The sequence below is a fragment of the Periophthalmus magnuspinnatus genome, chromosome 10, assembly GCF_009829125.3.
Source record: "Periophthalmus magnuspinnatus isolate fPerMag1 chromosome 10, fPerMag1.2.pri, whole genome shotgun sequence".
Taxonomy (NCBI): Eukaryota; Metazoa; Chordata; class Actinopteri; order Gobiiformes; family Gobiidae; genus Periophthalmus; species Periophthalmus magnuspinnatus.
In genome coordinates this window covers 36,783,644-36,796,725 of record NC_047135.1, presented here as the reverse complement: position 1 = coordinate 36,796,725, position 13,082 = coordinate 36,783,644, and the positions used below count along the sequence as shown (strand labels likewise).

General features: G+C 42.7%; 1 protein-coding gene across 2 annotated transcripts in view; it reads left to right on the top strand.

Annotated features, from left to right (window-relative positions):
- LOC117377400 (A disintegrin and metalloproteinase with thrombospondin motifs 2-like) overlaps positions 1–13,082 on the top strand; it is a 135,364-nt gene that overhangs the window by 84,400 nt on the left and 37,882 nt on the right. For both annotated transcript variants that reach the window (XM_055224775.1, XM_055224774.1), the window contains exon 4: positions 8,302–8,507. In XM_055224775.1, the coding sequence (XP_055080750.1) occupies positions 8,302–8,507 (206 nt within the window). The remainder of the gene's footprint in view (positions 1–8,301; positions 8,508–13,082) is intronic.

Here is a 13,082-nt window from a genome sequence, read left to right as displayed (position 1 = left end):
TGCGTCCTGATTGGCTGTTGGACTGTAGACCATTGTCCATCAGTCTCCTCCGTGCCGTGTCTCCTGTCCAGTACAGAATGTGTTCAGACAAATTTACATAAACGTTGGATCTCAGTGTGACTCTGAAGTGCTGTACGTTTGTGATTTGTTTTCTCCCCGACAAAACCCACAATGTCGATGAAACATTCTGCACCGACAAAGACGCCTACGAAGGTTTGAACTTTGAGAGAGTTTAAACGAGAGAGAAATGTGAGAAAATGTTAACGCCTGTGTGAGAAAAGTGTATAAAGTGTGTGGTGAGGGGTTTTACAGACAAAAACAGAGAGAATAATGTAAAAAATAAAGATGATACTTCATGGATTTTGACTATTGCGGGTTATTTTTAGAGCTTAACCCCTGAGATAAACGAGGGACCATTGTATCGTACTTTGCTCCTAGAATCGTAGCTCAGATGTTACACTCAGTAGATCACGTCTCATGTTTTGGGGCCCTCTCTTGTTGTGCCTCTTCCCCAGCCCCCGCCCCGCTGGGCCTCCCTCCTCCTCCCCGGCCCCCTCCCCGCTGGGCCTCCCTCCTCCTCCCCGGCCCTCGCCCCGCTGTGGAACAGGCCAGCACACATTCTTGACATTTTGCAAAGGTTGAAAGACAAAGAGCCTTTGTCCTAATAAGGCCGCGCTCTCCTCACCTGAATGAGAAACTGGGAGAGTTTGGAGTGATGGAGCGAGTATACAGCCTCACACTCACGAAACAGTCTGTACATGAGGTCCTGTGCATGTAAATGAGGTCCTGTACATGTAATTGAGGTCCTCACACTGCACGAAACAGTCTGTACATGAGGTCCTGTGCATGGAAATGAGGTCCTGTGCATGGAAATGAGGTCCTGTGCATGGAAATGAGGTCCTCACACTGCACAAAACACAGTCTGTACATGAGGTCCTGTGCATGGAAATGAGGTCCTGTACATGCACATGATGTCCTGTAAATGTAAATGAGGTCCTCACACTGCACGAAACACAGTCTGTACATGAGGTCCTGTACATGCACATGAGGTCCTGTACATGGAAATGAGGTCCTCACACTGCATGAAACAGTCTGTACATGAGGTCCTGTACATGGAAATGAGGTCCTGTACATGGAAATGAGGTCCTCACACTGCACAAAACACAGTCTGTACATGAGGTCCTGTACATGGAAATGAGGTCCTGTACATGCACATGAGGTCCTGTGCATGCACATGGGGTCCTGTACATGCACATGAGGTCCAGAGGAGGGTGTGGCTAAAGGAGGGCAGGGCTAGAGGAGGGTGGGGCTAGAGAAGCAGGGAAGCAAAGATTACTATTATTCTTTAAATTTTAATTTGGTATACTGCCTACACTGCCCCGTGTGGTCGGAGGGCTGTACTGTGGAGTACTTCTACCTCTGTAAGAGTCAGGTCTGTGAAGATGCAAGCCCCTTCAGAGTAAGGACATATGGTTTTCAGTTTTTCAGTGCAATAAAAAAAATGCAAAATGAAAAAAAAGACATACATGCTTTTATTTGAGTCTATTTTGTAGCTAAAAGGTTACGTGGTGGAGCTTTAAGTTTTCCTCAGTCAGATCTCAGCCCCAGTAGCTCTCACCTCCACACTGCCTCTCCCAGCACTTTGACACCTTCTTCTCACAATCTGTCTATTTCCGCACACCAAAGACCCTGAGAGCGGTTTATTAACAAGGGAAGCATCAGCACAGTGTCTTTTTAAACTGTTCAGACGCCTCCAGCATCAGTTTACGTTGAACTCATCTGGATCTGATAAAGTAATAAAGGGATTTTCATTCTGTTTTTGCATTTTAACTCATCGAGCAAATGAAACGTGTTCTGATTTCACTGGTTGTAACTTAAACTTATGATATATATTTTTAAATAATAAATATGGGAAAATTACCTATAATTAAAACTAATAAAAATTATTAACGACAAAAATACAACTTCAAATAACTGTATATGAGGTGGTTCATTTTGCTGTTGTTTCATGTAAGATTTGAACCTGAACCGAGACTTTTACAGAGTCCAGCACATGGACCCTGTAAAGCACATGTAAAGTAAACATGTAAAGTAAACATGTAAAGCACATGTAAACATGTAAAGCACATGTAAAGTAAACATGTAATGCACATGTAAAGTAAACATGTAAAGCACATGTAAAGTAAACATGTAAAGCACATGTAAAGTAAACATGTAAAGCACATTTGTGATGATAAAGTCTGAAGAATAATCACAAAAATACTGAGATTTACAGTTTGGCCGACACACTAACCCTGTGTGTGGGTACTCTGTCTCTCGCTGTGTGTGGGTACTCCGTTTCTCGCTGTGTGTGGGTACTCCGTCTCTCGCTGTGTTTGGGTACTCCGTCTCTCGCTGTGTGTGGGTACTCTGTCTCTCGCTGTGTGTGGGTACTCTGTCTCTCGCTGTGTGTGGGTACTCTGTCTCTCGCTGTGTGTGGGTACTCTGTCTCTCGCTGTGTGTGGGTACTCTGTCTCTCGCTGTGTGTGGGTACTCTGTCACTCAGATGTGGGCAGAGATGGGATCATTTTCAGACTTCCAGATTTATTCTCCTAGCGACTCAGGAGCCAATATTAGCATCACGGTCGTTGTGTTACCCGTGAGCACGTTGCCGTGGAAACATTGTGGGATGCCCCTTGCTGATTGGGAGGCAAGATGGCAGCTCCTCTTTCTGTATCACCTCCTCACTCCCCCCATCAGGACACAGCACCTCCTCACTCCCCTCTTCACTCACCTCCTCACTCCCCTCCTCGCTCCCCTCCTCACCTCCTCACTCCCTTCCTCACCTCCTCACTCCCCTCCTCACTCCCCTCCGCCCCTCCTCACTCCCCTCCTCACCTCCTCACTCCCCTCCTCACGTCCTCACTCCCCTCCTCACCTCCTCACTCCCCTCCTCACGTCCTCACTCCCCTCCTCACTCCCCTCCTCACCTCCTCACTCCCTTCCTCACCTCCTCACTCCCTTCCTCACCTCCTCACTCCCCTCCTCACCTCCTCACTCCCTTCCTCACCTCCTCACTCCCCTCCTCACCTCCTCACTCCCCTCCTCACGCCCTCACTCCCTTCCTCACCTCCTCACTCCCCTCCTCACCTCCTCACTCCCTTCCTCACTCCCCTCCTCACCTCCTCACTCCCCTCCTCACCTCCTCACTCCCCTCCTCACACCCTCACCTTTTTTTATTTTTCTAGATAATTGAATTAGAAATAATCATGTTTGAAATGTGCAGGAGCTAATGAGCTCATTATCTGTTCAGTCTTTATTTTGGGGGAAAAGCCTGAAACACAAAACTGAAAGTACTTTACAAATACATAACTGAAAGTACTTTACAAATACAAAACTGAAAATACTTTACAAATACATAACTGAAAGTACTTTACAAATACAAAACTGAAAATACTTTACAAATACATAACTGAAAATACTTTACAAATACATAACTGAAAGTACTTTACAAATACATAACTGAAAGTACTTTACAAATACATAACTGAAAGTACTTTACAAATACAAAACTGAAAATACTTTACAAATACATAACTGAAAATACTTTACAAATACATAACTGAAAGTACTTTACAAATACATAACTGAAAGTACTTTACAAATACATAACTGAAAGTACTTTACAAATACAAAACTGAAAATACTTTACAAATACATAACTGAAAATACTTTACAAATACATAACTGAAAGTACTTTACAAATACAAAACTGAAAATACTTTACAAATACATAACTGAAAGTACTTTACAAATACAAAACTGAAAGTACTTTACAAATACAAAACTGAAAGTACTTTACAAATACAAAACTGAAAGTACTTTACAAATACAAAACTGAAAGTACTTTACAAATACAAAATTGAAAGTACTTTACAAATACATAACTGAAAGTACTTTACAAATACATAACTGAAAGTACTTTACAAATACATAACTGAAAGTACTTTACAAATACAAAACTGAAAATACTTTACAAATACATAACTGAAAGTACTTTACAAATACAAAACTGAAAATACTTTACAAATACATAACTGAAAATACTTTACAAATACATAACTGAAAGTACTTTACAAATACATAACTGAAAGTACTTTACAAATACATAACTGAAAGTACTTTACAAATACAAAACTGAAAATACTTTACAAATACATAACTGAAAATACTTTACAAATACATAACTGAAAGTACTTTACAAATACATAACTGAAAGTACTTTACAAATACATAACTGAAAGTACTTTACAAATACAAAACTGAAAATACTTTACAAATACATAACTGAAAATACTTTACAAATACATAACTGAAAGTACTTTACAAATACAAAACTGAAAATACTTTACAAATACATAACTGAAAGTACTTTACAAATACAAAACTGAAAATACTTTACAAATACATAACTGAAAATACTTTACAAATACATAACTGAAAGTACTTTACAAATACATAACTGAAAGTACTTTACAAATACATAACTGAAAATACTTTACAAATACATAACTGAAAGTACTTTACAAATACATAACTGAAAGTACTTTACAAATACATAACTGAAAGTACTTTACAAATACAAAACTGAAAATACTTTACAAATACATAACTGAAAATACTTTACAAATACATAACTGAAAGTACTTTACAAATACAAAACTGAAAATACTTTACAAATACATAACTGAAAGTACTTTACAAATACAAAACTGAAAGTACTTTACAAATACAAAACTGAAAGTACTTTACAAATACAAAACTGAAAGTACTTTACAAATACAAAACTGAAAGTACTTTACAAATACAAAATTGAAAGTACTTTACAAATACATAACTGAAAGTACTTTACAAATACATAACTGAAAGTACTTTACAAATACATAACTGAAAGTACTTTACAAATACAAAACTGAAAATACTTTACAAATACATAACTGAAAGTACTTTACAAATACAAAACTGAAAATACTTTACAAATACATAACTGAAAGTACTTTACAAATACATAACTGAAAGTACTTTACAAATACATAACTGAAAGTACTTTACAAATACATAACTGAAAGTACTTTACAAATACAAAACTGAAAATACTTTACAAATACATAACTGAAAGTACTTTACAAATACATAACTGAAAGTACTTTACAAATACAAAACTGAAAGTACTTTACAAATACAAAACTGAAAGTACTTTACAAATACAAAACTGAAAGTACTTTACAAATACATAACTGAAAATACTTCACAAATACATAACTGAAAGTACTTCACAGACAAAGCTTTATTATTAATATCCGACTCAGACTGATGTCGCTCTGAACTGAGTTCTACCTGCGTCTGGGATGGAATCTGAATATAAATGGTCAAAGTGTCAAAACAGGGCAGCATCTTCTCTCCACACACGCACAAAGCTCTGACCTGTGACCTCTGACCTTCTGCACATTTTCACAAACTAAATGGACCGCCACTAAAATAGGCTGAAGTTCATCTGTCGGCGTCACCATGTTTGTTTTGTTTCACTTTGGCTTCTACACAAACCTTAATGCTGCTTTGTGATTGGTCGAACAACCACCCGATGGTTGTCTCTGTAGAATTGTCTCTGTAGATGTGTCGTCTCTGTAGAAGTGTTGTCTCTGTAGAATTGTCTCTGTAGAAGTGTTGTCTCTGTAGATGTGTTGTCTCTGTAGAATTGTCTCTGTAGATGTGTCGTCTCTGTAGAAGTGTTGTCTCTGTAGAATTGTCTCTGTAGAAGTGTTGTCTCTGTAGAATTGTCTCTGTAGATGTGTTGTCTCTGTAGAATTGTCTCTGTAGAAGTGTTGTCTCTGTAGAATTGTCTCTGTAGATGTGTTGTCTCTGTAGATGTGTCTCTGTAGATGTGTTGTCTCTGTAGAATTGTCTCTGTAGAATTGCCTCTGTAGAATTGTCTCTGTAGATGTGTCGTCTCTGTAGAAGTGTTGTCTCTGTACAATTGTCTCTGTAGAAGTGTTGTCTCTGTAGATGTGTTGTCTCTGTAGAATTGTCTCTGTAGAAGTGTTGTCTCTGTAGAATTGTCTCTGTAGATGTGTCGTCTCTGTAGAAGTGTCTCTGTAGATGTGTCGTCTCTGTAGAAGTGTTGTCTCTGTAGAATTGTCTCTGTAGAAGTGTTGTCTCTGTAGATGTGTTGTCTCTGTAGAATTGTCTCTGTAGATGTGTTGTCTCTGTAGAATTGTCTCTGTAGATGTGTCGTCTCTGTAGAAGTGTTGTCTCTGTAGAATTGTCTCTGTAGAAGTGTTGTCTCTGTAGATGTGTTGTCTCTGTAGAATTGTCTCTGTAGAATTGTCTCTGTAGAAGTGTTGTCTCTGTAGAATTGTCTCTGTAGATGTGTCGTCTCTGTAGAAGTGTTGTCTCTGTAGAATTGTCTCTGTAGAAGTGTTGTCTCTGTAGATGTGTTGTCTCTGTAGAATTGTCTCTGTAGATGTGTTGTCTCTGTAGAATTGTCTCTGTAGAAGTGTTGTCTCTGTAGAATTGTCTCTGTAGATGTGTTGTCTCTGTAAATGTGTCTCTGTAGATGTGTTGTCTCTGTAGAAGTGTTGTCTCTGTAGATGTGTTGTCTCTGTAGAATTGTCTCTGTAGATTTGTTGTCTCTGTAGAATTGTCTCTGTAGAAGTGTTGTCTCTGTAGAATTGTCTCTGTAGATGTGTTGTCTCTGTAGATGTGTCTCTGTAGATGTGTTGTCTCTGTAGAAGTGTTGTCTCTGTAGAGGTGTTGTCTCTGTGGGGGCCCTCGATTGAGCTGTAGAAGATTTGGCTTTGTTGGGTCCTCACAGGTTGAATGTGCAGGACGGTGGGAAATGTCCTTTTTGGGCTCCTGTAGCAGCGACGTCTGTGCGTCCACACCAGAAGGATGAGACAGACACCGTGGGAGGAAGAGGGGAGGATGAGAAGGGGAGGATGAGGAGGATGAGAAGGGGAGGATGAGGAGGATGAGAAGGGGAGGATGAGGAGGATGAGGAGGATGAGAAGGGGAGGATGAGGAGGGGAGGATGAGAAGGATGAGAAGGGGATGATGAGGAGGATGAGAAGGGGATGATGAGGAGGGGAGGATGAGGAGGGGAGGATGAGGAGGATGAGAAGGGGAGGATGAGGAGGATGAGAAGGGGAGGATGAGGAGGGGAGGATGAGAAGGGGAGGATGAGGAGGGGAGGATGGGGAGGATGAGGAGGATGAGGAGGATGAGGAGGATGAGGAGGGGAGGATGAGAAGGGGAGGATGAGAAGGGGAGGATGAGAAGGGGAGGATGAGGAGGGGAGGATGAGAAGGGGAGGATGAGGAGGATGAGAAGGGGAGGATGAGGAGGATGAGAAGGGGAGGATGAGGAGGATGAGAAGGGGAGGATGAGGAGGATGAGAAGGGGAGGATGAGGAGGATGAGAAGGGGAGGATGAGGAGCAGCCTTGACTCCAAAGACATTTGTCATGTTTGCACAGGCTGCTTCTGCTGAGTTTAAGGATTGGATTAAACACCTGAAAGCTCCACCCCCTGATTCAAAAACCTTCACACAGAAACAGTGCTGCTCTTCTTCTCCTGACAGTGTTTCTGGTTCAGGTTCATGAGCGGCTAGAGCTGGGCTCACAGCGTTTTATCAGTGAAACTTCACCTTTGGGAGCATTAGTCAGTGTTCAATTAAAATAAGAAAACTGGTCTCAGTTTAGTATTGAACCCAAAGCCCCGCCCACTACCAAGTCTGCTCCGATTCTGGAAGTAAAATTTCCTTTAATTTTTTCCCATAGACTTTTGGAACAATTCAACGACATCGTGGAGGCTAACAGCTACGTGCTAACTCCATACGGTGGTTGTTTTCTGTGATGTACAGCTCTACGTTTGTGTGATTCTTACATATTGTTGGCACTATTAAAATCCACATTTAACCTGTAAAAAGTCTCATTAGTGTTTAGACTGAACAGAGCCAAACGAGGAGCAGAGTGAACGGCCCTGAGTGCAGGACACGCTCAGTCCATGTGTTCAGTTTGCACCATCTGCTGCCTCTATACAGACAGAACTCTTTGGTGGATTGGACAGGATGTGACCACATTACCATCCAGGCCGAGTCTACAGAGGCCAAAGGGTGCACTGAGACCTCATTTTAACCCTCATTTTGGCAATTAAAATAATGACACCTACTGGAGGTTATGATTAAGGTCAGGGTTGGGTTAGGGTTGGATTAGGGTCAGGGTTAGGGTTGAATGATTGCATTGTATAACTGTGTGTTGTGGTTCCAGGTGCAGACCTGGGGGGCCTGATGGACCTGGAGACCCTGTATCGTGGAGTGGAGCAGAGCATTAACCACACTCGGGTCGGGCGTTTCCGCAGACACGCCATGGACCGAGCCTACAACATTGAGGTGCTGCTGGGGGTTGATGACTCGGTGGTCCAGTTCCACGGAAAGGAGCACGTTCAGAAATACCTCCTCACGCTCATGAACATAGTAAGTTTATCCGTGTATATTTATTCATACAAACCTCATCACTTATTTCATAAAGACCATAGGGTGGGTGCCCAGGGAGCCTCCAACGTCACATCATCATATTGACTTCAGATGACACTGTCCCAGACACAGACACGTATCTGCATTCACTCACAAACACACTGCACTTTAAAAACGTACTGGACCAACCTCATCCCTCTTCTTCTCTCCCAAAAAACAAACTCATGTTCCACCTAATTTTTTTGCAGAAATGCTCAAGTTCATGCTGATTTAGGAAAAAAAAAAACATGAAGGAAACTCCAAACCAGCAGAGATTAAATGTTTGAGGTGAGAGGTCAGTGAAAGGTCAGTGAGAGGTCAACGAGAGGTCACAGAACACAACAGGAAGAAACATCCAATTCTCCCCCGACATGTTTTCGCCGAGCAATGAGCCGACGTAATCCCCCTGTGCATCACAATGTGATTAGATTTCACTGTGCACCTGTGTGTGTGTGTGTGTGTGTGCGTGCGTGCATGTGTGTGTGCATGTGTGTCTGTGCACATGGGGGGGGGTGTGCACGTGTATGTGTGTCTGTGTGTGCACGTGTGTGTATGTGTGTGTGTGCATGTGTGTGCACGTGTGTGTGTGTCTATTCTCTGAGCCACAGGACACACGTGTGAAGTACTTCCTGGTTCTAGTCCTGACCCGAGCAGCAGTGTTCTGGATGTTCTGGATGTTCTGGATGTTCTGGATGTTCTGGATGTTCTGGATGTTCTGTTCTGTCTTAAGTCTCGTTGAGTTCTTGTTGGGTTCTCGTTGACTTCTTGTTGAGTTCTTGTTGGGTTCTCGTTGACTTCTTGTTGAGTTCTTGTTGGGTTCTCGTTGAGTTCTTGTTGGGTTCTCGTTGAGTTAATGTTGGGTTCTCTTTGAGTTCTTGTTGGGTTCTCATTGAGTTCTTGTTGGGTTCTCATTGAGTTCTTGTTGGGTTCTCGCTGAGTTCTCGTTGAGTTCTTGTTGGGTTCTCGTTGAGTTCTTGTTGGGTTCTCGTTGAGTTCTTGTTGAGTTCTCTTTGAGTTTTTGTTGGGTTCTCGTTGAGTTCTCGCTAAGTTCTCTTTGAGTTCTTGTTGGGTTCTCGTTGAGTTCTTGTTGGGTTCTTGTTGGGTTCTCGTTGAGTTCTCGCTGAGTTCTCGCTGAGTTCTCATTGAGTTCTCGTGGAGTTCTTGTTGGGTTCTCGTGGAGTTCTCTTTGAGTTCTTGTTGGGTTCTCGCTGAGTTCTCGTTGAGATCTTGTTGGGTTCTCTTCGAGTTCTTGTTGAGTTCTTGTTGAGTTCTCTTTGAGTTCTCGTTGAGTTCTTGTTGAGTTCTCTTTGAGTTCTTGTTGAGTTCTCTTTGAGTTCTTGTTGAGTTCTCTTTGAGTTCTTGTTGAGTTCTCGTTGAGTTCTCTTTGAGTTCTTGTTGAGTTCTCGTTGAGTTCTTGTTGAGTTCTCTTTGAGTTCTTGTTGAGTTCTCGTTGAGTTCTTGTTGAGTTCTCTTTGAGTTCTTGTTGAGTTCTCGTTGAGTTCTCTTTGAGTTCTTGTTGAGTTCTTGTTGAGTTCTTGTTGAGTTCTTGTTGAGTTCTCGTTGAGTTCTCTTTGAGTTCTCTTTGAGTTCTTGTTGAGTTCTCGTTGAGTTCTCAAGGTCTCCGTACATACACACATACACAATACAAATAGAACAATGTAAAATGATTAAAAATACATTTAAAAACAAAGATTAAAAGACAGAGCAGTTATGGTCAGAGTGGTCAGGGTGAGAAGGCCTTTCTAAACACATGAGTTTTGAGTTTAGATTTGAAGTGTGGGAGTGAGTGTGTGTGTGGAGGTCATGGGGGAGGGAGTTCCAGAGCTGGGGAGCAGAGCAGCTGAAGGCTCTGCTCCCCATGACAAAAATGCAGGATTCTCGTTGAGTTCTTGTTGGGTTCTCGTTGAGTTCTCTTTGAGTTCTTGTTGGGTTCTTGTTGAGTTCTTGTTGGGTTCTCGTGGAGTTCTTGTTGAGTTCTCGTGGAGTTCTTGTTGGGTTCTTGTTGAGTTCTTGTTGGGTTCTTGTTGAGTTCTTGTTGGGTTCTCGTGGAGTTCTTGTTGAGTTCTTGTTGGGTTCTCGTGGAGTTCTTGTTGGGTTCTCGTGGAGTTCTTGTTGAGTTCTTGTTGGGTTCTCGTGGAGTTCTTGTTGGGTTCTCGTGGAGTTCTTGTTGGGTTCTTGTTTGGGTTCTCGTGGAGTTCTTGTTGGGTTCTCGTGGAGTTCTTGTTGGGTTCTTGTTGAGTTCTTGTTGGGTTCTCGTGGAGTTCTTTGGGCTGTACTTTCACCGTGTGTCTCTGAGTGTTTCATGAATGAAGAGACACAGTTTTGTCAAAGTGACATTTTAGCTTAAGTGAAACGACCTGCCGTTTGTGAGACAGTGAGTTTTTCTGCTGAACATGGAGCCACTGGAGCTCGCCCTGCTCTTCTTCACCTCTCGTTTATCTCTCGTTCATCAGCTCTCGTTCATCAGCTCTCGTTCAGTTCCACTTTGGACAATGTTTTTGTTCCAAACTCTTTTAAGAATGAGCCCAGTCCAGGTCACACTGAGCTTGTGTCAAACATCATTTAATACACTGTTTTTATAAAACGCCTTCACCTCTTTGTTTTACACTTTGGACGACCTCCGTGTTTTTGGACCAGGGATTCTCCGTGTTTTTGGGATGCAGGGTTTTTGCTCAAATACGGTGCAATTTCAGGCAACTTTATTCAGCAAACTTTATGTAGAACCAAAGCTCTGCAGATTTAAAAGTTTAAAACGTTTTAAAGTTTTAAATCTGTTTAAACATTTAGTCTTGGTGAAATAGTTCAGCTCTGGTGTGTCTCAAGACGACGGTGGCATCTTGTCTTCTAATGAGTGTTTGCCTTTGTTTGTGTCTCTGATAAACTACAGGAGCTGAGCCGAGGTCAGAGGTCAGATATTCTGCACTCAGAGAAATGAGAGAGAGAAGGAGGTTTCCTCAGTGTTAAAATCGGCCTCATTATTATGATATTGTAAATTACACCCTGTTAACGAGCTCTTTTTACATTTATTTCATGGGGTAGATATTTGAAGCACAGCTCTGTGGAGACAAAAGTCATGATGTTTAATTACCTTCACAAATGCAGGTTTGGATTTGTAAATATATGTTTAAACGAAAGATATATAAAAATATACATTGTGTGGTTTTGTAAAATGTTCCTGATCTGCCTGACTGTGAAGGGGTCAAAGGTCATGATAAAACTGGATCCATTCTTTTACACAAAGAAAAACATTTGGACCAAATACTGTTCCATTATGTGGCGTCACATGACGAGGTCAGGTGAGCGGGCAGATACGAGAAAACAAAACTCAAAATAAAAAGAGCCCAGAGCATCTGTCCCGTGTAAACACTGGCCTGTGATTGGCCCAGTCGCTCTGTACGTCACAGCTGCACTTCCTCCTCCATAAATGCAGCGCCGTATTTCCTGCTGGACAATGTTCTCGTCCTAATGCCAGGCAGAGGTCATCACTCGCTGATGGATTCAGAGGCAGAATGTGATCTGTTCACCTGTGTCCAGAGAGCTTTAGATGAGTCTCTCACTGGACAGTCCAGAAACCAGTGTCCAGACAGTGTCATTTTAGTGCTCGACGGGTTTGGTGCAATATTAATTATACAATATGAGATTATTAAGACCAGCTCCTCCTGACCCTTCAGTGACCACAGGCCACACTCTGACCCTTCAGTGACCACAGGCCACACTCTGACCCTTCACTCTGACCCTTCACTCTGACCCTTCACTCTGACCCTTCAGTGACCACAGGCCACACTCTGACCCTTCACTCTGACCCTTCACTCTGACCCTTCAGTGACCACAGGCCACACTCTGACCCTTCACTCTGACCCTTCAGTGACCACAGGCCGCACTCTGACCCTTCACTCTGACCCTTCACTGACCACAGGCCGCACTCTGACCCTTCACTCTGACCCTTCACTCTGACCCTTCACTCTGACCCTTCAGTGACCACAGGCCACACTCTGACCCTTCACTCTGACCCTTCAGTGACCACAGGCCACACTCTGACCCTTCAGTGACCACAGGCCACACTCTGACCCTTCACTCTGACCCTTCACTGACCACAGGCCGCACTCTGACCCTTCACTCTGACCCTTCACTCTGACCCTTCAGTGACCACAGGCCACACTCTGACCCTTCACTCTGACCCTTCAGTGACCACAGGCCACACTCTGACCCTTCACTCTGACCCTTCACTGACCACAGGCCGCACTCTGACCCTTCACTCTGACCCTTCAGTGACCACAGGCCACACTCTGACCCTTCACTCTGACCCTTCATTCTGACCCTTCACTGACCACAGGCCACACTCTGACCCTTCACTCTGACCCTTCAGTGACCACAGGCCACACTCTGACCCTTCACTCTGACCCTTCAGTGACCACAGACCACACTCTGACCCTTCACTCTGACCCTTCACTGACCACAGGCCGCAGTCTGACCCTTCAGTGACCCTTGAGTCTCTTTGGAATGAGCTCGATTGAAGCTGAGGCTTTGAGCAACTTT